This window comes from Rattus rattus, chromosome 5, assembly GCF_011064425.1.
Source record: "Rattus rattus isolate New Zealand chromosome 5, Rrattus_CSIRO_v1, whole genome shotgun sequence".
Lineage (NCBI taxonomy): Eukaryota > Metazoa > Chordata > Mammalia > Rodentia > Muridae > Rattus > Rattus rattus.
Window position 1 is genome coordinate 135,448,081 of NC_046158.1, and position 26,721 is coordinate 135,474,801.

The 26,721-nt window shown below is 41.2% G+C and overlaps 2 protein-coding genes across 2 annotated transcripts in view; both read right to left on the bottom strand.

Annotated features, from left to right (window-relative positions):
• Cpne1 (copine 1) overlaps positions 1-18,208 on the bottom strand; it is a 32,040-nt gene extending 13,832 nt beyond the window's left edge. Inside the window, exon 1 of the mRNA XM_032904562.1 lies at positions 18,135-18,208. The gene's annotated coding sequence lies outside the window, so the exon portion shown is untranslated. The remainder of the gene's footprint in view (positions 1-18,134) is intronic.
• Rbm12 (RNA binding motif protein 12) lies at positions 9,352-26,721 on the bottom strand. The gene is made up of 3 exons (XM_032904561.1): positions 26,580-26,721; positions 18,135-18,184; positions 9,352-13,221 (listed from the first exon to the last, which is right to left on the bottom strand). Exon 3 carries the CDS (start codon positions 13,197-13,199, stop codon positions 10,101-10,103), a length of 3,099 nt encoding a protein of 1,032 aa, XP_032760452.1. The 5' UTR covers positions 13,200-13,221; positions 18,135-18,184; positions 26,580-26,721; the 3' UTR covers positions 9,352-10,100.

A 26,721-nucleotide genomic window follows, 5' to 3' on the forward strand; every position in this document is an offset into this window, starting at 1 on the left:
GAGGCTCACTCCCCTTCATTTTCCTATCTTTTTGCTTCACCTCCAAAAGCCAACCTCAGAGCTTTTTAAGCCCCATACTATGTCAGAACACAGTTATATCGTCTCTCAAAGCAGCCTCACAGCTGGGCATGGAGTGCAACGTCTCCAATCCCAGTGGAGTCAGGAGGACTGAAGGTTTAACTGTAAGTTTACAGAATGAAAATGTGTCTTAAATGAAAAACCCCTTCTCACTTTTAGTTTGTAATATCATACATAAAATGGCATTGAGTGATTGTCTAGACCACAATCTGTGACCCCACACAGGAGACGCAGGTCTTGGAATGTGGCCATATGGTAAGTAAAATGCAGGTGAGAACTCAAATATCTGGACTCCTAAGTCCTTAGAACTTTGGTTTTTGAGACACCTCACCACATAGCGCTGGCTGGCCTAGAACTTGCTATCTGGAAGAGACTGGTCAAAAACTTAGAGACTCACCTACCTCTGCCTCCCAAGGGCAGGGATTAAAGGCATGTGTCTTCATGCCTGGCCCAGAGCTTTCTGAATTATAAACTCATCTCTCCTGGAAAAAAAAATGACTTTTTTATATTCACTATTACTCTGAAGAGCACAAAAGAACGGACAGTGAAGGCACTCAGTACTGCTCCTACTTCTTCCCCGTCACCAGATGCTACTGTACCAGGGGGTGTCCTGCCTATTAAATTTGGGCAAAATAACTGTATCAGATTCCTTGGCTATAAGGGGGATATGATTAGCTCTGAAGATTCATGTAAATACTATGTGCAAGGTCTGAGGTATTTAGGCCTGTGCTGGAATTACCAGCATGCTAGCCATCACCATCCTTTCAAGCCTCATACACGTTCCCTCACAGCAGCACTCAACCTTGGAGGCACCGCATTTTACCTACAATGGACAATTGTACTCTTTCCATGTTCCTCAACCACCTTGCCTATTGAGAAACTCTTTGTAGCAGGGTCTCATAGAGCACACAATGCCCTCCAACTTTCAAGAACACCAAAGTTGGTCCTTATCTTTCTTCCTCTACCTCCCAAATTATTGATTGTGGGTCACAAACTCTGCCAACACATGCCTAGCCACATACCACGGACCTATGCATACACCACAGACCTACATACAACAAAAACTTCAGGAAAGCTAGCAGCACTGTACCGCACCAGACTTAAAGGAATCTAAAGGATTGTGTGAGCAGGTGACCTTGGTATATTTAAGAATGAGGAAAGATTAAATGCTGCCTTTCCCTGGAAGAGGTTTCCAGCATACTGCTGTTGATAGGAACCTTCTTCAGTAATAGAGAAAATATGTGCCCTTCATTTTTTATGTTCTTTTCTCAGCATTAGCAGGCTCTAACTGCTCTTCATAAACCCAAGGACAGGTTTTTTCCCCCCTCCTGGGTTCAGTTGCATCTAGCTCAGTGCCAAATGGCCTGAAATTCACTTATTGGTCCTTCAAGCTCATGAATTACATGAGCCTCTTCATACTCAAGAGCTTAATCAGGCAACCCTACAACCCCTACTTCCCCTTTATCTATTCAGACTCATGGTACAGAAGTGGCAGAGGCCATGAGTAGGTCAGTCTCTGTGTAGCAGCATCTTCAGACAACTCAGTCATGCTCACACCTGCTGTTGCCTACCTTGGCAAAATGGAGCAGCTCACAGATGCTGGAACAAGTCTTGGAGGCCAATCAGGAAATCCTCCAGAGGCTCCCAATTGAAGCACAGCCACCCACTGAATAGCCCTTCCCCCCATAAAATTGGAGCAGCCCATGCCCACCAGCAGGACCACTTTTCTTCCTTCTCATTTCTGCAAGGGGCCTGGAGAAGGCAGCTGCTCTTCTTACCCCTGCATCCCCGCCTAACTTGAGGGTTCTGATTTAAATCAGCATTTCCAAAGACATTTCTGACCCAAACTGTTTTCTTTTCAGACAGTCTGTAAAGCAGGAGGCCTACTATTCAAGTAGTCCTTGCCTCAATCTCTCAAGAGCTGTTATTAAAGGTATTGCTACAGCATGACCAAGTCCACGTTCTTACTGTAGTTACATTTATTCGCACATGACTCAAGTCTAATAAAAGGTATGCTCATGAATTACAATTTTAAACAATGAAACTTATTTAGACCCATGTCTAAGCCTGAGTCAGACAGAATCTGGCAATACTTCAAAGCCTAAAGTGTGCACATAAGAACATAAGTGGGAAAATGCAGCAGGTTCCCAACTTGTAAAAAAGGTTAGAAAAATGTGAAAGCCACTCATTTGATTCCAGCATCTCCAAAGATCTTCCCAAAACCAAACATATTTCATTTGTCCCTGACCCATAGTAGAAAACCTAGCCAGAGAGAACTGGATATGAAGTTCCTCTCCAACCAGAGACTCTGAACATACTGTATATCAAACTACATCTGCCCACTCAAGTCCTAGTCTGATCAGTACCACATTAGTGGGTAATGCTTGTTACTTCAGGTTTATTTTAGCTGGGGGAACTAAAATCATGGAGCATTGAGGGAGACTCTTCCCTAATAGACTGGGGATCATACAGTGAATTCAGCCCCACCTGATGGCCCTCAATGAGGGAGAAGCAGGAGACACTTGCTACCTATGAAGCATGAGAACATCCATGGAAATTGTTTGTAGTTTCATAGCTCATACCTGAAATGCCAACTCTGAGGGGGGAAAAATCAGTTTTCAAGGTCAGCCTGGGCCATAAAGGAATTTAAAAACCTCTATCCAATTAATGCTACCAATAGGACCTCAGACAAGTTATTTTTAATTTATTTTGCTTAGATTTCCCTATCAATAAAATGGGAGTGGTGAAGGCATCTCTAGGGGCTACGGTTACACACACTAAGTGATCAACAGGGTCCCTTGGCTAGCAGGATGCCTAGTATATACTGACTGTCCTCACGGGTAAGTAAATGTGCCTTTCAGTGTTGGGGTAGCACCACTGATCCTTATGCTTGTAGGACACAGGACTTAAATGGCAGGATAGGGACAGGCTATGATAGAAAAGTGACTCATCTCTCTTCCAAGTAGCAATGTGGGGCTTCTATTTTACTGCACTCAATAGGGAGGGGAGGTCACCAAAGCAGCCAAGTCAAACACACTTAAATTTCTCTTCAGAGCCAAACTCATACCAATTTCCAAAAGAAATGGAAAAACTGGAGTCACAAAACCATAGACACTTAGAACTGAATAATGTGAATCCTCTTTTACTGAACAAAGCCCAAAGGACACATTTAGCCATGGGTCACAAGAACTAATGGAATCAAAAGAAATTATTCTGTCCCATTCTGTCACTTGCTCCCATTTTATAGTTCAGGCCAGTCTTAAAGCCAGGTAGCTCCTTAAAATGGTCCCCTACTGTATATGTCTTCTCTCATGGCCTACATATACTAACTAGCCTTGAACACAGATGCAAAGAAGTCTACATCCATCACAATCTTATCACTGAAACTGCAATAGAGGACTTGCAGGACTCCAAACTCACAGGATTTCTTCAAAGGGATAATTTTTAAACAACACGTACAAGTAGCTCATGTATGGTAAAATTCATCCAAGAAAGTGACTTACAGCAGCGAGCTTCAAGGGTATTCACTTCTGCTTGCATCCTACCCCGTTATGAGATACATATCCGGTGCTTGCTATACATGGAGAATGGGAGGAAATACCAGACCACCTTCCTGAGCATCACCAGGGAAAGAACATTGTCAAAAGCCATTGCCTCTCCAGTGTGCATGCAGCACAGTGGACCAGAGCCTTTGTTCATAATGCATGTTTTCCCTACTCACTGGTATAGTACCTCACTTCGCTGGGATATGTAGAGGATCTTAAGTATTAGCCTCCAAAAGTTCTGTCTGGCAAACTAGTAAAACTTCAACAGGGAAATTACAGTACAGCCACAAACTTGATTTCACACGAGTTAACTGCCTGACCGTCAACTGGCAGGAAGGCTTTACTCATCCTGTGGCATTTGCCTTCCCATCATTAAGTCCTGTTGAGCTCCGCACCTAAGACCGTTAGCATGGCATAGAGCTATGGTCAGCTGTATCTAGATGAAAACGTAAGTGTCTGAAGACCAACAAAGATGAGTTCCACCATCGAAGCAGCAAAGTGGTCTGTCTACTGCAGTAAACAGCCACTCCAAGTTTATAGTCAAGGGTCATTGGTGGTCTCACAGACAGATCACAAGGCCAAAGGGAATTACAGACGCAGTGTCTCCATTTGCAACCTACCATGAGGAGTAGGGGACAGAGGCCTAACTCAGAGTTCAGCAAGCATGAGAAACTCAGCAGCAGCACAGGCTGGTATGTTTGACTACTACTGCTTGTCTCCTTTCGCCTTTCTTTTTCCCTCTTGAGACAAGGTCTCACTATGTGGCCCTGGCTTGCCTGGAAGGCACCATGTAGCCCTGGCTGGCCTGGAAGGCACCATGTAGCCCAGGCTGATCCAGAGTGCTGGAATTAGGATGTAGCACAGCCAGTGTGTGGCAGCACAATGTGTTTATTACTGTCTGCTATGAATCATTTAACTATCCTTTGTAATCAAAACCTCTGAAGTAAATGATCTCTCCTGTCAGGCGGCTACAGTTCACTGACACTAATCACCCTGGTTTCCAGCAGATTTATTTACATGTGAGAAGGCAAAAGGAGAAAACTGGTGGTAGCAGCAGAGGCTGAAACACCAAGGAGCTGGTAGAGACTTCCTGGGATGAGTCAGGCTACTGCCAACATCTGTATTTATGTTTTTCCTCTTTCCATAATGGGAGGTTGTCAGATTATTGAAAAGAATTTAAAAATAATGTTCTCTAGGCCAGAGTCTAGATGTCTGACATGGGGATGCCAATATTAATACTCTATTTCATTCACTACTACTCTGCAACTATTTGCTGAGTTTCGTGTCCTAACCTCTAACATTTCGTTAGGGGAAGGCCCCTGAGGCTCAACAGAAATCAAAGCCCGGGGGCTGGAGAGATGGCTCAGTGGTTAAGAGCACCGACTGCTCTTCCAGAGGTCCTGAGTTCAAATCCCAGCAACCACATGGTGGCTCACAACCACCTGTAAAGAGATCCGATGCCCTCTTCTGGTGTGTCTGAAGGCAACTACGGTGTACTCATATATAATAAGTAAATAAATCTTTAAAAAAAAAAAAAAAGAAATCAAAGCCCATTGGTTAATGAGATCTCCCCTAATATACTGCCCCAGTGCTTTTGAAGTGTTCTCCTGTACCTGGAGCTGCAATGTTTACATTAGGGTCATTTTTCCTGGACTCTTCAGTAGGGGAATGGTATGTAGAAAGCATGATATGCTGCATTGGCTGCTTATTGTTACATGTTAATCCAGAAAAGGAACCATACTTAACTAAAGGATGCTTGCAACTCTCAAAGACATACAATGTAGCTCAAACCATGACAATTAAGTCCAGCAGAGGATACTAAGCATTAGCATTTAACAGGAGACGAACCTGCTTATGTTGCTGAACACAAGGCTTTTCTGCAAACCGTTTCCACTGCAAATGTGCTACCACAGTACTTTTCAAACTACTGTACAGGAAGCTTTCATGCCCTATCAGATTTTATACTAAAAATAACATCTTTTACATGAAAAGGCAAAGCTTTAAGTTTAGGTCCTACTATATCCCCTTAAGAAAAAAATATACTCTGGGGAGGACGGTGATGCTTTCTTGTGTAAAATGCTAGAAAGCAGAAACCATCTAATGGCAGAAGTGACCTCTCTCAAGCCCACCCGTCTGTGTGTTGGGGGGGGGCACTGATACCACTTCATCATTCTACAAATGCCCACTCAACATTGGTCAGTTTTAAAAAGACTGAGACAGCGCAGCTTGTGTCTGTTGTCCAGTTATTCCACAAACCAAGGTGGGAAGAATGCTTGAATTCAGTTCTAAGTAGCCTGGGCAATACAATCAATAACATCACTCAGTTGCTCTGTGGAATTATGTATTAATTAGCCCGAGCTCTTCTACAGCTGGGCATGCAGCTCAGTGGCAGACTGCCTGCTCAGACTCTAACACGCAATAGGATATTCAAATACGAGCTAAACTCTTACATGAAAAAGATAGAAATTACAAGCATTTCCCGAGAACTTTGGTTGTAAGAAACGGCCCACTAATTCTAGCAACTCTAACCCATTCTTTAAAACCAGAAGTCTATGGCAACTTCGTTTACTAATTTCATTAAGTTGTACAAATGTGAAAACACCAATGTCACAAAGCAGCGGTTGTTTTAGCTACCTTTTCCTCCCCACCTCAAGCCCATCAATAGGAATAAAAACACAAGTGGAAGAGAGTGAAATTAAGAACCACTCCAAGCATTTCTTTCCCCTTCTCCACTGCAACCAGTATTTGAGACCCTTGGAGACTCCTGGTGAGGAGGAGTATCTGGTCCGCAAGTTTTTCCAAATCCACATAACGAAGCCATTAGCTAACAAAGCACACACAATAAAATGAAATTCTGAAAACGAAGATACCACAGATTTGACCTAGAATCAAGTCTCCCTGCCGTCCCAGGCATCCTCTTCTTTCCACACTTCAGCATTAGAAGACGAGAATAAGCAACAATGGTTACCTCAAAGATCACCAATCCACACTTCCAAAGGCACACAATATGTTCTTGAGTTAGAAACAAGAACTCGAATGTGGTATTACAGCTCAAAGAAGTACTGTGCAGTTAGAGCAGTAGAGCATCAGCCTTTATTTTGTGACAAGTTTATTGAACAGTATCCAAGACTTCTTCTTTATAAACAAAAATTGCTAAATAATGCCAAAGTAGGATGTGCTGGCAAAGCTGTGGTCACTGTCAACAGCCCTTTGGCTGTGCTTGAGTTCAAAATTTTGGACTACAGAACTGCCAATAAAACCGCCGAGGTAAATTAACTTACACATGGCAATTGTGTGAGTGGGAAAAGTACTCAGTGATCACCACCAGAAACGTCCCCAAAACACGAACTAGGAGTCATTGTACATGTTCTTCACTCATTTTTCCAGCGCTTTCAAACTGAGTGCATTTTATTTTTACACACTTCATCAATCACAGAATTGAGCAAAAAGGAATTTGAGTTAGCTTTTGTTTCCTTATGTTTGTGCAGGTGAGCATTTCCACCTAGAACCATGTGTGCTTGCTTACTTCCATATAGGTACGCACTCCTTGATTCTCATCAAGCAGATCAAGACTGACCTTAGCTACACTGAGTATTACTCTCTGTAAGTTTGACATTTCCTAATGCAGCTTTAATTGTCAATGCTTTGACAACTTAAAATAACAAGTCAGGAACTACATTTCACTTAACACTGTTTGCATTAAAACAAAACCTACACAGCCACTAATAATTGTACATCCAGACTAGCATAGACACAGAAACACCTCCAAGTTATGCTTATGAGCTAAATCTGGCACTGGAGTTTTAAAAATTTACAAATTTGCTTATTTATACAATACATTTGTAGGTTTCTCTAATCCTATAAAACCAAAAGAAAAATAAACACTAATAAAAACTTAGGAGAAACAAATTAAACCTAAATAAAATATTCTTTTCCATAAATGTCAAAGTCACCAAAAAGACAATAAAATTTACACATGAAGTTGAGAATACCTTGACAGTGTTTACAAACACACTTTGAGCAAAGCTTTACAAAGCCTCCATACCATACAAATGAAAAAATTACGTAAATTCAAATCTATACCAAGTCTAGTTCTGGAGAAAATTTGTCTAAGAGGTATGAATAGTTTGATAGAACACATTTTCATGGTTATTAAAACAAAAAACCTGAAACTTCAATGCCCAAACAAGATAAAACAATATATACTTAGGAATTGGGTCTGCCTCAAACATACAAGCTCAGGTTCCAGAGGGCAGAGCATTTAATTACATCCCACAAGCTCTGCTATGATTAAAAGAAATGCAGAACACAATTCTCTCTGATTTCTACACCAACACTATTTTTCTTTATTTAATGAACAGTGAGAACCAGGGTTTTTTTTTTTAAGCATTTATCTAAGATGTAGAAATAACAATGGTTGCAAGTGAGTGTATGAAATATTTAATAAGCATGTATGAAGATACAACCAAAATAAATTGTGAGAAAGGATAAAAGATTTTCACCTTCCAACAATCTTTTTTTTTCTAAAATAAAGATAGTTTCCAATGGAGAAAATAACCTGCAGTTGAAATAAGATGCCCAAAAATAGTTCTGAAGTGTGTATACTATGTCTTTGGAACGAGAAATGATTACTAAAACTGAACCTCACATAAAAACATATTGCTTTTTGAGGCAGTAGCTATCTGTCAGGCAAATTATGTTTATGAGTTATCAAGTGATTCACAATGCAGCCACTTCTCAAAGTCTGCACAATCCTATCCCTGAACAAAAGCCCCATACTCTCTCTCCTCAAACACTAGAGTAGTGAACAGGCATTCCAAACTTTCCACACAAGAGACTGTTGCCACTCTTAACTCTAAAATTACACGACGAAACTTCACTTCAGTGTACCACTCCCTTAGAACGCAAAAAAGGCACTACATATAAACATACATACATTTGTGTGTGCATATGTATATGTGTGTATACATGCATAGAAACATGTATATATACATATATATGTAAAATATATATATAATGTATGTGAGAAATGCTTAAATGCAGACTTCTCAATGCTGGTGCTTCAAACCAAAGCTACATTATGTGAAAGATACTATTTACTTCCCATTATTATTCATCAACCTCCAATTCTGTATGTTATGTGAAATGTGAAACAGCTTTCAAGCATTTTAAATTTAAAAAAGAGCCTTAAGTGTCAGTGAACAAGATGTGATAAACCAAATGCTTTTAAGGGAAAGGACATTTAGCCAACCAAAGACTTGCGCATCTGAGTGTCCTGACTGCCAGAAGGAAAGACTATGAAAGTGCACAGTGACCTCAAGTCTCTCTTCTGGCAGCTGCACTTAGACTCGGCATAAAGAATTTTTGTGAACAGACTCATGATCAAACAACTACTCCAAAAGACTCCAAATGAACAGAATTAACCGCACGTCAGCCTATGATCCACCGGAGGGATTTTTCATTCTACAATACTGCTAACAAAACTACCACTTTCAATTTCAGTTTTATATTCCAAGATAGAATGTTCTTTCCTAGAATTCCTTTGTTCCAAAATTCACATAAATTGGGACAAAAACAATTTGCTAAATTAGTCCATCACAGTAAAGTTCAAATCAAACACCTAAACACTGATTACTAAATGGTTTCTGATTTTTCATTGTCATCCAAACAATATGAACAAATTTTAACTTACTAAACTAAATAAAACTTGGCGGTCAAACCCAATAAGGTCAGTAGAGGACTCCGTAGTTTATTTATGGTAAAAGTCATTTCACACAATCCTAAGTGTGACATTAGAAATCAAAGTTCAGGGTTATTTAGCACAAACCACAAGTGTGGAGTTTTTATATTAGAAATTAATTTAAAGCTAACAAAACAGTTGTACTTATTACAAGTGAGTCAATTAGGCACGTAAGCGGCAACACTGAAGCAGGACCGCCTGTACAGCAGGAACCCTCGAGAAGCAATAAAGGTACATACAATGAATCCAGATACAGAGACTTTATTCAATTTTAAAAGAAAATAAAGGTTTCAGACAAAGCTTTGACCCTATAACAAAGCAAACATGTCCAACTTTAAATCAAATTGCAAAAGTGGCCAACTTCTACTTGTCAGCACTGGCACGAGCACCCTCCTCGAGCTCTACTCACGTCTCTATTTTCTTCATCCCATGTGGTATAAAAGAAAACCAATCTAGATTCCTTGATAAGCTTTATATGATCGAGTATTACAAACGGTCTCTACTGTACGCCAAAATCGTTTTTGTGTTCTCTCCAGACAGCTTTACTGTAACAAATTGCAATGTGTATTCTGTGAGTTGTAAACAGCCAACCAATGCTCTGTGTTAGAGAAACCAATCTATCTGCAATTGAAACAACCCACAGGTTCTAACTGGACTACTAGGAAAACAATCTGGATGCATTAATCGCAGCAAAAAAAAAAAAAAAGATATACCCAATAAAGAACTGATGTGAACGGCTACCCTAGAACGAGTTTTACCTTTCTTGAACCTATAGGCCTATCATTTAAGTCAATGACAGCAGCTGTGGCTTCATCCCGAGATTCAAAGGCCACCATGGCTTCACCTGTAGGCATACCTTTTTCATTGTATTTTAAACATACTGAACCTGGAATTACTTGATAACCATAAAAGAAATCTAAAATTTCATCAATAGATACAGTAAAAGGCATGTTCTGCACCTTAATTATTGTAGGTCCTGGTTTTCCAGAGCTGGCTCCAAAGCCAGGAGGACCCCCAATATGGATCGGGCCAGGCCCAGGCCCAGGCCCAAAGGCTGGAGGCCCACTTAAATGACCAGGAACACTTCCAAGACCAGGGGGTCCATTTCCAAAACCAGGAGGAGCATTTAAACTACCTGGGCCATTTCCAAAGTTCTGAGGAATTCCCCCAAATCCTGATGGCCCACTTATATTATTTGGTGCACCTCCAAAACCTGGAACTTCCAGTCCTAGGCCAGGCAAACCACTATTTCCAACCGAAGGCATAACAGGCCTAACATCACCAAAGGCGCCCCCTAATCCTGGAGGGGGGAGTGGTGGCCCAAAAGCATTGGGCCCACCAAAATTACCAGGGAAGTTAAATGGTGGCCCATTATTGGCCTCCTTTGATCCTACAGTCAAGAAGACATGCTCTTCTCCTCCTGCACTGGGGATGCCAGGACCAGGTATTGCTGGTCCAGGCATTGCGGGACCGGGTATTGCTGGTCCAGGCATTGTGGGACCAGGCATTGCGGGACCAGGCATTGCAGGACCAGGCATTGCGGGACCAGGCATTGCGGGACCAGGCATTGCGGGACCAGGCATTGGGGGACCAGGTATTCCGGCACCAGGTATTCCAGGACCGGGTATTCCGGGACCAGGTATTCCAGGACCGGGTATTCCAGGACCGGGTATTCCGGGTCCGGGTATTCCGGGACCGGGTATTCCGGGACCGGGTATTCCAGAGCCAGGCATTCCAGAGCCAGGCATTCCAGAGCCAGGCAACCCAGCAGCAGGCAACCCAGCAGCAGGCAACCCTGCACTAGGCATTCCAGCACTGGGTATCCCTGCACTGGGTATCCCAGCATTGGGTATCCCAGCAGCGGGCATCCCTGCACTGGGTATCACTGGTACTGCAGGATTACCTGGAACAGGTATCTTTAAGCCCTTTTTCCCTTGGGCTGGGGGGTTTTTCTCAATCTCTCTCATATCTTCTAGGGTAACTATATGAACAAAAGCTTCTCTCCCATTCAGTTTTTTACGGTGTAAGTGTTCAGATTTATGTGCATCGTCTTCAGTTTTAAACTGAACCAATGCTTGCCCTAGACCTTGCCCATTGTTATCAACAAGAACATGTACAGCATTCTCATCCACTGGGATTCCTTCTAGGAACTGAAGAACATCCATCTTGGTAATGCTGAATGGAATGTTTGTTATATGGGCACAGACTTTGGCAGAACTGACTTCCCCCTCCGGATTTAACACCATTTCCCTCTGGTCATAGCTGAAGTTCTGAAGTCGTTTTCGAATCATATCTATCTTTTCTAGCATACCTTTCTTAGTTATTGGATGAACTTGAATAAAGCGATTGCCCATGTACTGTTTATGACGACAGAGAGCAGCCTTATAGTCAGCATCATTCCTGAACTCTACAAAGCCTTCACCAGTTGCTTTCCCATTGGGTCCATAAGCTATATAAATACTATCTTCCACAATATCCAACTTCTTAAAAAAATCAATGACATGTTTGTTTTCTGCTTCAAAGGGTAGCCCTTTTAAGTAAACACAAAAACCAGCCTCATGAGGTGATCTTGATCTTGACCTTTTCTGCCCACTGGGCGATTTTGACCTTGGAAGTGTCTGTGGAGGAGGGTGGGCTTGTCCAGAAGGCCCCATACTTTGCTTAAAAGTGATATGACCTCCAGCAGCTACCCACTGTCTCTCTGTGGCAGGACTGACTTCCACATAGCGTTGAATCATCAGCATTCTGTTCCGTTTCAAAGCTTCAAATGTATCTTGAGGGGAGAGAAACTTAACCAATCCATTCCCATTATTTCGCCCTACATGATCTTTTAACAAATGCACTGCATCAACTCGAAGCCCATGGAAAAACTCTCTGACATCATTTTCCATTGCAGAAAAGGGCATTCCATGAACACTCACATATAGATCATCAGGGTTGATGGGAAGAGACTTCACACTGCTTTGAGAGTTCATCTGTATAGGGTTAACAGGATTTAATGGACCCAGAAACACAGGGTTCAGATTATTGTTCAGACTTATAGGTGCTCCAGAGCCATTCATTCCAGCAGGTAGAGGTGCCACAGGTGGTGGATTCAAGGGTGGCATGCCTGATATGGGAGGCAATGTGGTCATAGGTGGCACAGAAGGGACTGGGGGAATGGGAGGAACAGGTGGCACAGGAGGCAACGTTGGTACCGGAGGAGGAACTGGAATTGGGGGAATGGATGGCAGCGGTGGCAAAGATGGCATCGATGGGATTGGAGGAATTGGTGGTGGTGGGACTGTGTTCATTGGAGAAGCTGTACTTGGAATGGTTGAGCTGAACGTTGGACTCCCAAAAGAAGTCCCCATACTTGGAGGAGCAGTTCCTACGCTGGCTGTGGAAAACGTTTGTATGCTTTTGTTGCTCTCATGAACAGAAGTGGTAGCAGTTACTACACTTGGCGAAGGATTATTAAAGCTGGGTACTGTTGCTGGCAAGTTTACCCTGCTGCTCATCCCTGAGCTAGGTGGCGGTCCTGATCTACTAGCATTTGCTGGTGGTATATCTAAGTTGGCAGTTTCAAAACGCCTACGACTCAGTTCAATCATATTCTGCATTTCTGTTTTACTACTCAACAACAGTGTTACTTTCGACCCTTTAATTGTACCACCTGTGCGCATCATACCAAGCCTTGCATCTTCATCAGTGGCAAAAACGATGAAAGCCTCACCCAGTTCACCCCCTACAATATGCACGCCCCCATCGGGGATGGTCAATCCAGAGAAGAAGTGGCGAATGTCCATGGTCCCCGCCACAATTGGGAGACCTTGCAAACGGATGACCACAGCCATGCTGCGCTGAAACCACACACACCTGCAGATGAGAAAAGGCAACGGCCATGTCAGACTCCTCATTATTATACCAAGTTTTTAGTTGCAAGAACGACCGGCTACCACATTATCCCACAAACATTCCCTCAAGCTATCACAAGGTCTTTAATTTAGATAATTCAAAGATCTCAACAATTTCAACTTCCAAAGACTTTCATTTTGGCAACAGTTAGAAGAGGTTCAGTCTAATATTCAAAAGATCCAGGAAAAACTAAGGACAGTAAAGTCACAATAAAAATCATTTAGATCACTAAGCCTCCAGTAAGACAAAGTAAATGCGCAAAAATCTACAGGGAATTATGCAAATGATACATCAAAATTAGTATTTAAAGCTGATTTAGCATCTTTTACATAAACTTTATAACTTCATAGTTATCAGAGTGATACCTTTTAAGGCTCAATCTCAAAAGCCACAAGAAACAGAAAACTGTAATGTTCCTGGATTACAAATACCTAATGATAAAGTAGGGTCATCTCAAATGAAGACTGGTGGTGTTTGACTAGCATTCAAACACTGGTCCCCAATTCAATCCTTAGCACAAGAAATCTCAAATGATAACAGATCCCATATTTCATAGTGCAACTTTTCACTATGTTCTATAGTTTTATTAAAAGAAAGAACTATATGGGGCTTGGGAATTTAGCTCAGTGGTAGAGCACTTGCCTAGCAAGCGCAAGGCCCTGGGTTTGGTCCCCAGCTCCGGGGGAAAAAAAAAAAAAAAGAAGAAAGAACTATATGAGGCTGCACAGATGATTCTCTGGTAAGAACTTGCTGTAAGTACAATCACAAGAACATGAGCTCTATTCCCAGTATCCACACGAGCATGACTACCTATGTCTGAAAACCTAGCGGAAGCCTAGTTCCAAGTATACTAAAAGGTACTCAAGATAATAAGGCACAGAATGAATGATAGACGACCTGACATCCTCTTCCAGTCTTTGCCTGTATACACAGACTCATATTTGACCACGTACAAACATGCAGGCAGACACACACAGACAGACACACACACAGACAGACAGACAGACACACACACACACACACACACAAACACTCCACTTCTCTAGGGCTAGATTTACTATAAACAAAGTTAACACATACTAAGATTCCAAAGAAACACTAAATAGAATTACAAAAAATCTAGGGGTTGGGGATTTAGCTCAGTGGTAGAGCGCTTGCCTAGGAAGCGCAAGGCCCTGGGTTCGGTCCCCAGCTCCGAAAAAAAGAACCAAAAAAAAAAAATCTAAGTTAACCTGTATTTATCACCCTAAAGTAGAACCTATTACACCACTATTCGTCATGGCTATTAGATCAAAACTCTAGTCCAATGACTCTATTAAATCTTGCTTTAAAAAAAGACAACTAGAGCCAGGCATGGTGGAATAACCTTTAATTCCAATACTTAGGAGGCCAATTTCTCTGAGTTTGTAGCCATTCTGCTCTATAGAGCTCCAGGTCAGTGAGGGCTTCATAGTGAGATTCAGTCTCAAAGAAACAAATGAACAAAATAGGATTTGGGAATATAGATCAGTTGGCAGAATGTTTGCCTAGCACTCATAAGGCTCAAGAATCTATCCCCAATACCACAGATGCTCAGAATGGCAGCGAATACCAATTACCCCAGTATTTGAGAAGTTGAGGGGAGGATCTTGAATTCAAGAACAAGACCACAAAGTATACAGATTAATGTATAATGCACTATTAGGGCCTCCAACCCAACTTAACTCCTGTTGAATCTCTATTTATATAGCAAAATCTTCTCAAAAAAATAAATAAAAGGGGGAAAGGAAGTGGGCCTCAGTGAGATGGCTTAACTTGCTAGTAAATGCTGAAGAGTTCCATTCCTAGGACTCATACACTGAAGAAAATTCTACACACACGCCATATAAATAATCATAATGATGATGATAATAATTATAAGGTTCAGCTAGAAAAAAACAACTGAGCAGTTAAGAGTGCATCAGTTTGAGGCCAAGCACCCTCATAGCAGCTCACAAACACTTCTAAGAGATCTAATGTCCTTTCCTGTCCTCTATTGGCACCAACGCACATACAGTACACACATACATATATAGCAAAATACTCATATATATTAAAAAAAATAATGATGATGAAGATAATAGCAGCAGCAGCACTTGGGAGGCAGAAGTAGACAAATCTGTCTGTGGTGACACTCATCTTTGATCCTAGCACCCAGGAGGCAGAGGCGAGCAGATGTCTGAGTCTGAAGACAGTATGGTCTACAGTGAACTCCAGGCCAGTAGAGCTATACAGTGAGATATTGTCTCAAAACACAAAAAGTAGTAACAACATGGGCTGGAAATGCAGTTGGTGCTTGCTTGGCATCCATGAGGCTTTGAGTTCAATCCTAGCACCTCATAAACCGGGCATGGAGGCATATACTTGTAATCCTATCATTGGAAATTTAGTTACAGGAGGATCAGTTCAAAGTCGTACTTGGCTACCTAACCAATTTAAGGCCAGCCTGAGATACACAGGACTGTTTCAAAAATAGAAGGGGGAATGGAGCAATGTTTCGGTGGTTATGATCACTTGTTTCTACAGTGGACCCAGGTTACGTTTCCAACACCCATGTAGTGGCTTACAACCACCCATTATTATTCCACTTCCAGGGGCTCCAACACCTTCTTCTGGCCTTGCCAGACACACATACACATACATGTGGGCAACCACATGAAATGAAGAAATAGCTCAGCAGTTAAGAGCTCAAACTGCTCTTTCAGGGAATCTGAGTTCAGTTCCAAGCACCATGTCAGAAGGCTTAAAGCTGCTTTCTAACTCAAGCTCCAGGAGCTCTAACTCCTCTGGTTTGCATAAGTACCTACATTCATGTGCATATACTCACACAAAGACACGCGAACACTCATATTACATCTCCCAGGTGTGAATTTGATTTTAAGATTTCCATTTATTTGTTTGTTTGTTGCTCCTACTGCCATTGTAGTACCTGGCAGCATCACCATCTCAATTGCTTCTACAACTTTTGTAAAAGAATGGGAACCAAAATTTGGGGATTGGAAAAATGATCATTTGAAACCAATGTGATCAATCAAGTTTTAAATATAAACCTATTAAGCTGGTTCTGAGTGCTCAGGGAAATTTTAATTACTTGAGATCTGGGTTTAATAATTTTTCAAGCTCTAAGACTTACACAAATGGAAGAAATTCTTCAATGTCAAATACTGCATGAACTCCAATTTAATGTAATAAAATCTAATTGTATCAACAATATTATAATTACTATATAAAAAATAGGAATATATTGTTTAGTTGATAGTTGTTTTGGTTTTCTTTTTTCTTTGTTTCTCAACACATATTCCCCTTATCTTTTGTTTATTTTGAAATATGTTCTTAATATGTAGCCCTGGACTCACAAAGATCTACATGCCTGCCTCTGCCTCTGCCTCTTGAGTGCTGGAATTAAAATGTGTGTACCTCTACTCTTGGCAGCCTAAAACAACGAAGCTCATCTCACTGTTTAGTACATCTGAAAACATTTCATAAATCAAACACAGCCAAATTATATATCTAGACTCTTCCTTCCTACCTCCTAGAGTTGGGATGTGCTATCCCATATCCAATTTATGTTATACTGCAGATTGAACCAGAGCTTTGTGCTTGTTAAGCATACTCTTACAATTATGTACACATGTAACCAAGAATGATGGACTAACACTAGAAACGGAGGTGGGGGTGGGTGAGTGAAGCTTTTTTAGGTATGGTCTGTTTAGAGTCAACAAGAGGGCTGGTAAGAAGGCTCCAGTAACCTGAGTTTGATCCCTGAAGTCCACCAGGGAGAAACAAACAACTGGCTTCTGCAACCCTCCCTATGACCTCCACGAGTGTGTCACTGCAAGTGCCTTTTCATACAAATACACACACACACACACACACACACACACACACACACACACACACACACAACTATTTAAAAAAAACACAATAAAGATCATCACCAATAGACCTCTATTTTCTATTTAGCATTGCAATATGGAAGTATATCAGCACATTTCCAAATAACCGAGTCAAACTCACATTCCTCACTGAATCTGAATTATCTTTATGTGCAAATCATGATTGCACTATGGTCAACTTCAAAAAATGTTTCATCACTTTCTATGGGGGTAACATCATAGGTAAGTAAGCAAGGTATTCAACACTTAAGGAAAACATGCTTTAGTTTGTAACTAAGAATAAGATAAGAACTTAAAATGGTCCCAAGAACACAAGCCTAAATTACATCCGTGTAACTTTCTAAACCATATTGCTAAGAGATTTACTCAAAGTCGGTACAATGAACCCAATGAAAACATCCCAATTATTAATAATCTGCCTAAGATTGCCAACTAGGAAAGGGTTGGAGGATTAATAAATCAAGCAGAGTACAGGATCTACTCCCTAAACCCATCTTAAGAAGAAACAGTTATTAGGTTCTGAAAAATATAAAGAACTATCTGTTATTCTGCTACCAAGTACTTAGTTGAAAGCAAATCTTAACCTATCTTGAGTCTAGCTTGGTCCCTCCAACAAAAGGTTAAATTCAATGGCTAAGCTCTAAAATAGTTTGTGCTGCACAAACTATTCCCTAACATCTACCCCTGTATTTCTTAGGACTACAAGTAACCATGCCAAGCACTGGAATCTATCATGCATCATAATGCTATGGAGGATGGCGCACCGGCTTACTACCTAGCAATAAATGTATACATAAATGAAACAGACTCTCAGGAAACAACTATTCATCCCATTCTCATCCCTCAGCAAACACACGCACATACACACGCGCACACAGTTTACTACTACACCTATTTCCATACTGCTTAAGGTCTCGCATTTTATTTTGTATAAAAATGAACCTATTCAAAATCTCTTACCTTGTAAAACAAGAGATGTATTTTCTTAAGAAGTAGAGGCCAAGTCAATCCTGTGGGCAACCAATTAAAACCAACTTTTAGACTGCAATAGAGAATAAATGGAGGCAAAAATCAATGCAGGAAACAACAGGCAGAGGCCACACTGAACTGTACATTACGAAGAAGAGTCTGAAACCAGCAGAGTATTTCATAAGAATGTATAGTTTTGTTTTGTTTTTTAAGGAAAGAGACACCAAAATTCCAAACATATTAATTTGATGTTGCTTTCAAGTCTGAAAACCATTCTATCAAGAAAACGTCAAGTAGTTTTATCAAGAATATACCATAAAATAGCCAAAACCTAAATTTAAAAACAGTTCTAAAGCTCAGCTTCAAATGGTCATTGCTTTATCATTTAACATTTACACAATCCAGAAAATTCCTTAAGACTATCAACAAGTTCTCACCAAACTTCTGAAGAAGCACAATAACAATTCCTGGACAATTGCCATCAACATGGACCGTCACAGACAACACTGCAATGCTCTTTCAAACAGATTACCTCTGCACCATATGATAGATCACAAAACACATCTGAAATGCAAGTTTAAACTCTTAAGCACTAATCCCACTGGTCTTCAACACATTAAGGGAAATTTCTCTGAATTTAACTCCCAAAAGAACTTGTTTAATACAAAGTATCTAAAGCACAACTGCAACCAAGCACTCCAGAAGCACAAGCTGAAATACTACCAAGTCTAGGACTAGCCTGGGCTACATACTAAGTTCTAAGTCCAACCTAGGCCAACAACAAATCCCTGCCTCAAAAACAAAGTACTTTTCCAGCAAATGTCTTAGTATATAACGATACTTTCCAAAGCACACACAGGTAACAGGGTACTAATCTTTCAGGGTAATTTTTTTCCAAACTAGTTAAGTTATTAACAATTAACAAGCAAAATATATACCAAACAATTAGCCGTATTTATCCTTTAACCGTAATCTCTATGTGTAGAGGTTTCTGCCTGTATTTATCTCTGTGCACCATGTCCACACCTGGCGCCCAGAGGCCAAGAGAGAGCTTCAGATTCCTCAGACTGCTATTACAGACAATGTTAGGCCACCATGTGTGTGCTGAGAAACAAACTCAGCCCCTCTGGAAGAGGAGCCAATGCTCTAACTGCTGAGCCCTCTCTCTAGACCCATAATTATACTTAAAAGGCCATTTTAAAATGCATTTTTAATTTTTAACATTTTGGGGGGCGGGAGTAATACAGCAGTCCCAGACTGAATGTAAACCTAACACATTTTAAGCAAATCTTCTACTACTGAGCTCTACGCTCAGCTCAATATTTTAAATTTATTGTATATACGCTTTATATACGCTAAGTATACTATGTGCAGATGTGCATGTGGAGGTCCGAAGACAATTCTGAAAAGTTGGTTCTCACCCTCTACCACATGGGTCCTGGGGTTAGAACTCAGACCATTACGACTGGCACCAAGTAGAGTCATATTGTCATCCTATTCTACTTTTTAAATCAGGCAGGTGATCCTCCTGGCTCAAATACACTAACTTATTTGTTTTTGTTTCAGAGACAAGTCTCAGGCAGCCCAACCTAGCTTCAAACTCAGTAAGTAGCTAAGGCTGGCCTTTATTGACCCTCCTATCTCTATCCCTCAAGTGCTATAGGGTACAGGTTTGTGTCAGCATGATCCACTGAAAGGTATGAACTGTTTTGAGGGAAGGTCTTGCTCACATTGTAGCCCATGCTGGCATTACAGGCATGTGCTACCATTTTTAAAAATAGTGACTTAAAAAAAATCTGTGAGCTTCGGGAAATCAGAGGGGACTCTCAACACTTGCCATCGTCCACCTTAAGAAAGGCTTCTTTCTTGTCTTTTTGGCTGCAGCACATCAGGTCAGCTGGCCCATGAACGTCTCAGGCTTCTGTGTCTATCACCCAGCTCCCCAGAGGAACACGAGGCTTGCAGATGTGCACTTCCTTCTTCTTTACATAGATTCTGGGGATCCTCATGTCCCATTAAACCACTGCCTCAGACAGTCATTTCTAAATTCAGAAAATGAGAAAAAAACCTGCCACTCTCTGGTACTTAGATTAGTAACAGAACTACTTATCTGAATGATTCTCACTTTGTTACTATTCTTTGAGATCAAGTAAGCCACAGTAATAATTTTTATCACTAAAAAGTAAAACAAATTTTAAAAAAATCCTGTTTTATTCTAAACTTGTCTAATGAACAAAGCAAAAATTCCAAAATCTTAAAAGTATTACACAAAAGTGAGTTTTGCAACAAAAATCCAAGCTTTTAAAAGGCCAGAGCACACATTAATCCCTTGCCATGTTATATACAAATCTATCCTAATACAAATTTTTACCAACTATCACTGTGTACATGTATATGATGTGTATGTCTATGCACATGTGCCATTCAGCACAGTGTGGAGGTAAGAGAACAACTCTGTGGAGTTCAATTTCTTTCTTCCTTTATGTGGGATCCAGGGACCAAGCTCAAGTCATCCAGACTCATATGTGCAAGAGCCTTTACCTTCTGAACAACCTAGCCAGCTGTTTCCTGAACTCTCCATTTAATTACATTTATCTAGTTAGTATATTTGTGTGCCACAGAAGCATAGCATATGTGTGTGTGGAAGGCAGAGGACATCTTGGAGACTCAGTCCTCTCCTTCCCCATGTGGGTCCTAGAGATTGACACAGGATGGTCAAGCTTGATGGCAGTACCTTCACTCCCACAGAGCATCTCACAGCCTAACCAAACTCTTGATTCTTTTTGCCAGGAGTGGTCTGCTCACCTTCAATCCCAGCACTCAGGCAGAGGCAGGCAGGTCTGAGTCTGAGGCCAGCGGGTCTATAATGAGTTCCAAGACAACTACAGAGAGAAACTGTTTCAAAACAAACAGAAACAAAACCTGTATCTAGCAGTTTCTATAACTAGTCACAAAGGGAAATACAAAACAGAAAGTTTGCTTCAAATAAAGTAACAAAAATAATTATTGCAATACTTATCTCTAACTGCATAAAAGGTCAGCACTAGGAGCTAAGAACCAGGGTAAGTTTCTAGTTAATTTTTGTGCTAAACATCTGGCACCTATTGGAGATTCTAATTTGAAAGGTCTGGCATAGCAGGATGTAGTACTATATTCCCCTAACCTCATTGCTTCAGGAGGCAAGAGGCAGGAAGATACTGGGTTCAAAGTCAAAATGGACTACATAGTGAATTCAAGTCTAGCCAGGATGTAATATAATGAGAGCAGAAAAACCAAGTAGAAACAAAACACAAGGTATGAGCCTGAGCATGTCTCCCACATATTAGAGAACTGAGTTTCCTAACTCTTTTTTCCCTTTCAGACACTAAAAAAGACAAATTTAATTATACTCAAGGTTCCAAACAAGAACAGTAAGGAAAATTCTTATTACATTAAGAAATGTTGAAAGCCCAGCTGATCTCGGCCACCGTGTAGTTTAATTTTCGTGTTCAACTTACAGTACAGACTCAATCTGCAGACAAGAAACACCATCAGCACCCACACCAAGGAAAGATGTGCGCATCAAGGCTACAGACCAGCGTTGTTTTTAACCACAGTTCTTCCTTCAAAATAAGACAGATGGAGACTTAAATCTACAGCATTTTTGTTTCAAATCATACTCTGTAAAGACCAATAATTTTTTTATTAGCTCAAAAAATTATGTATTATTATGTTTGGATGTTCTGCCTAGATGCTGTATATCTGTGCATCACACGCACACAACACTGGTAGAGGCCAGAAGGAGGGTATCACATCATCTGGAACTGGTGTTACAGATGGCTGTGGGCTGCCATTTAAGTTCTGGGATTGAACCCTGGTGGTTTGGAAGACATCAGTGTTCTTAATTGCTGAGACATTTCTCTAGCCCCCAAAGCACAAACTAACAGAAGCAATACTGTTTTCCTAGAGTCTGCTTATTCTTACGTGTTAAAATGTGAGCTAAAATCTAATTGAACGCAAGATCCCAAATTTAAAAATCTATCCTGCTGGGGCTGGAGAGATGGCTCAGCGGTTAAGAGCACTGACTGCTCTTCCAGAGGTCCTGAGTTCAATTCCCACAACCACATGGTGGCTCACAACCATCTGTAATGAGATCTGATGCCCTCTTCTGATGTGTCTGAAGACAGTGATAGTGTCCTTACCTACATACATTAAATAAATAAATAAATAAATAAATAAAATCTTTAAAATAAAAAAAAATCTATCCTGCTCACCTGAATTTCTGGCAAACTTTGGAAGGACATGACTAAAAAAATTCTATTTAAAAAAAAAATGCGGTACTGGAGAGTTGGTTCAGCAGTTAAGAGCACTGACTGCTCTTCCAGCAACCACATGGTAGCTCACGACCATCTAGAAGGGGATCCAATACACTCTTCTGGTGTATGTCTGAAGACAGCTGCAGTGTACTCACATAAATAAAAAGAATTAAAAAAAAAAAAAAAAGCTGGAGAGATGGCTCAGTGGTTAAGAGTACCAAGTGCTCTTCCAGAGGTCCTGAGTTCAAATCCCAACAACCACATGGTGGCTCACAACCACTTGTAATAAGATCTCATGCCCTCTTCTGGTGTGTCTGAAGACAACTACTGTGTACTTATATATAATAAATAAATCTTTAAAAAAAAAAAAAAGTTGACAGGGGAAGCCTACACACCTTTAACCCCAGCACTCAAGGAGGCAGAGGAATTTAAGGCCAGCTTGATCTACAGAATACCAGGACATCGAGGGCTACCCAGAGAAACGCTATCTCAAAAAACAAAAACACAAAGTATTGACCCAAATGTGGCTGTATGTCTTTAAGTCCAAAGCAATGGAGGCAGGGGCAGGTAGATCTCTGGGGTTTGAAGCCAGCCTTGTTCCAGGATAGCCAGGAGCAGGCAATGAGACCCTGTCTCAAAAGAAAATAAAAAATAAAAATAGGGGCTGGAGAGATGGCTCAGTGGTTAAGAGCACTGTCTGCTCTTCCAGAGGTTCGGTGTTCAATTCCCAGCAACCACATGGTGGCTCACAACCATCTATAATCAGGTCTGGTGCCCTCTTCTGGCCTGCAAGTGCATACATGCAGACAGAAAGCTGTATGATGTATACATAATAAATAAATAAATGTAAAATAAAAATAAAAATAGGTACTGTGGCTAGACACTGCATGTGTAATGCTAGCACTTAAAGAGGCAGAGGGACAAAGAGTAGGAGTTTGAGGTTGGTCTGGACTACAACAGAGTCTTATAAACATTTTAATCTACATATAAAATATAAGCAAGGAGAAAACTGGCCACTAATCCACAGATATAATTCAGAAGACCTAAAACAAGCTTGCTCATTTAGCATATTTTCCACTTCATTTCCTAAAAAAGATATTGCTTCAGCACAGCAGAAATCAGATACAAACATTAAGTATTTGCATATTAACAAGATAAACTTATTTTACTAGCCATTCCAATTATTTGAAACTTCCAAGTAAAATGTCCATCAACAAACCTTTTAGTCACAAAGAGAAGGCATAAGCTAAAACCCCAGCATTTCCACTCTTTACCTGGCAGTAAACACTGAGAAAGTAAACTCTCATTTTGTAGAGTCATCAACCTTTACTTGACAGGAATCAGGGTAAGCAGAAACAAAAATCCCAACAACCCCTTAAATGTTCACCTCAGAGACAAGCAACAAAGCCTCTATTACAATAGGCACAATGTTATCAGCAGTGTAATCCCATCACCAAGAAATCATGAAACCACAGCTTCATCCCCTTGAATTTGTCCCCATCACCAGGTAAAACACACTTCCGATCCTGGGACTACCCTTATGAATACATTTTTCTGACACTGATATCACGTTAACTTCTCATTTAGTACTCAGGCAGCAAATCAAGACATTTGTAAATAAGATGTTCCTCCTGCCAAAGAATTTTAATATTGTTATCATTGATACCAACAAAAATATCCTTTTTATTCATTTATACTTCAAAATAAAAATATTACTTCTAGCCTAACTAATCACATCTACTTTCACTAGTTTTCAATATTAAAAGCTGGCTTTAAACTTAAAACTCTGCAAACCAAAGGCACACAGGTAGTTGGTAGTGAAGCTGCTAGAACTACAAGTGAAATTGTTTTTCTTTTTTGCCTAAAACAGAATTTTTAGTGAGCATTCTTTTTTTGAGTATTCATTAAGAATATGTAGAATAGAGGGCTGGAGAATCTGCTCAGTGGTTGAGATCAGTGCTATTCAGAGGATTCATGTCGACTCCCAGCACCCACATGGCAGCTCACAACCTTCTTTAACTCCAGTTGCAGGGATCTGACACCCTCTTCTGGCTCTGATGACACCAGGCATGAATACAGGAAAAATACCCACACACTTAAAAAAACTGTAGGCTAGGTTTTAGATTTTCCAGTGGACCATGCATTTTAGGGGGAGACTTAGAAATTAGTATACAATGTGCAACTAATTACTAACAACATTTTCAGAAAAAACAATCACTTATTCAAACTAAATATCAAAAGCCAACTGTTACCAGTGACTCCATCAGTTTAAGAGTTCGATGTCAGCCTAAGCTACAAGATCCTATGGTCAATGAGGAACAAACAACCAAACCTCCAAGAATCAAGCCGTGCAGCATCTCTCTGCAAACTTAGGTGGGGCTTTCACGACTGGAAATAATGTCTAACATCTGGCCCACAGTATAAAACAGAAGTATAATGAAGTTTTATACCTAAAAACTGTACCAAGAAGTCCCAAACTTTCAATATTCAGTCAATCAAAACATTCAACATGTCACAAAAAGTAAAAGAAGCCTAAAGTCTATTGCTAGTAGTCTAGAGCAGTAACCACATCGGTTTGATGTTCACAGATCTGAACATAAAATTATACATTACAATCCACAGTGACCGACATTTAATCAAGCATAAGATGATATAAAAATGTAACACGTTTTGATAAACTACCCAGTACACACTACGCACAGCCTTGTGAACTCACCTAAACACAAACATTTCATTTCCTTCAAAAATTATATTCGAAGTTATGTGAACATTCTATACAACCACTTTCTACTAATCCAAAAGTCTCCATCTCATTAAAAGCAGCAAGTTTCAAAAACAGGTATATCAGTCTTATTTATCTATTTCTTAATATTTTTGTAGGATTTTTTTTCCAACTGCAAACACTCTTTAACACTTTAACAGTACACAAGGGTTAACAAGATCCCAGACAATTTTTGTTTCTAAGACTGAAGCTCTCCAGAAACTCCACCTTAAACTATCCAAAAAGCTCAGCTGCCATCCTAGCATTTCCCCACCAGGTTATAGAATAGATTGGCATCAACTTAAATCTTAAAAGCACCCAATAAAATGGTTTCTGCCAACTGCACACATTCGGTCATCTCTGAATTTAGGAGCCAAGAAGGCTTTAGGACCCAGAATACTTCTGCAACACAGCCTGTAATTCTCTACTTTATCTACCAGAATGAATGAATCTTTAGCACTTGGATTAACCCTAAAGAGATCACATGAGACTCCTTATAACTTTCACTATAAAACACACACACGCGCGCTTGGTTCACGGGCACCCCAACCCGCTACATTAGTCCATACTGCAATACTAACCTGTAGATCCTTAAATGCCTTCTCTTCTATTTTACGCGGCTGCAATGTAGCGCCGCCAACCTCAAGACAGTAAACTATCTAAGGCATCTACCCTCCTTCCTCCCTGTAACTCCCAAAGGTGCGGTAAAGGTGCTGCAGACAATGGCCCTTCCCTATTTGGGAAACAAGGACCAGCCATCCTATCTATAATTCTCCAAGACTTCATCCCTCTCCTACCTACAGGGCGGCTCCAATTACCTAGACTCCTTAGGAAACTCCTCCTCAGCGGTGGACCTAGGAAACACTTCGCTACAACCCCTTGCACCTTCAGGCGACCAGTTCCCGGCCTCCCAAGAGACCTTCCTTCCCCTAGGTGTGTCTCTAGGTAGTCCCCTTTTGCAGGTCATAGGCCACTGGGACCTCTTCACTTCGGGGCAGAGGTGAGTTAAAACCTCGTTCCCGCTTAAAGCCAACGATGTCTTCCCCATTCTGCGTGCAGGCGTTTACACCGCAATCCCCCAACCCCGTAGTTCGCAGGCCGCGAGGCCACCAAGTGCTGGCCGCTTCCCCTCTCAGGACCACCGGGATGTCCCCGCTAAGGCCCCACTCCCACTTCGGCACGCAGACTCCACCTCTCGCATCCTCGGAAGCCGCGGAGCGTGAACAGCGCCCCAGGACTCCCGCGGCCCCGCCGCGACCCTTTGTGTAGGGCGCTCGCGGCCGCGGGCTCCGAGGCCTGGGAAGGCCCCGCCCCGAGGCACCAAGGAGGCGGCTCGAGCCCCGCACAGCCCCGCCCGTTCCGGGGCTGCGGGAGTCTTACCGGGGAGAGCTTGCGCGGCACCAGAACCCAGACCCGAGTTACCCCCCGCGCGAGTGCCTCAGCCCTGCGGCCGACAGCCCCAGCCCGAACGGCTTTCCCGGAGCCCACTGCAGCCAACACCTCCGCTGCCGCTTCACAAAAT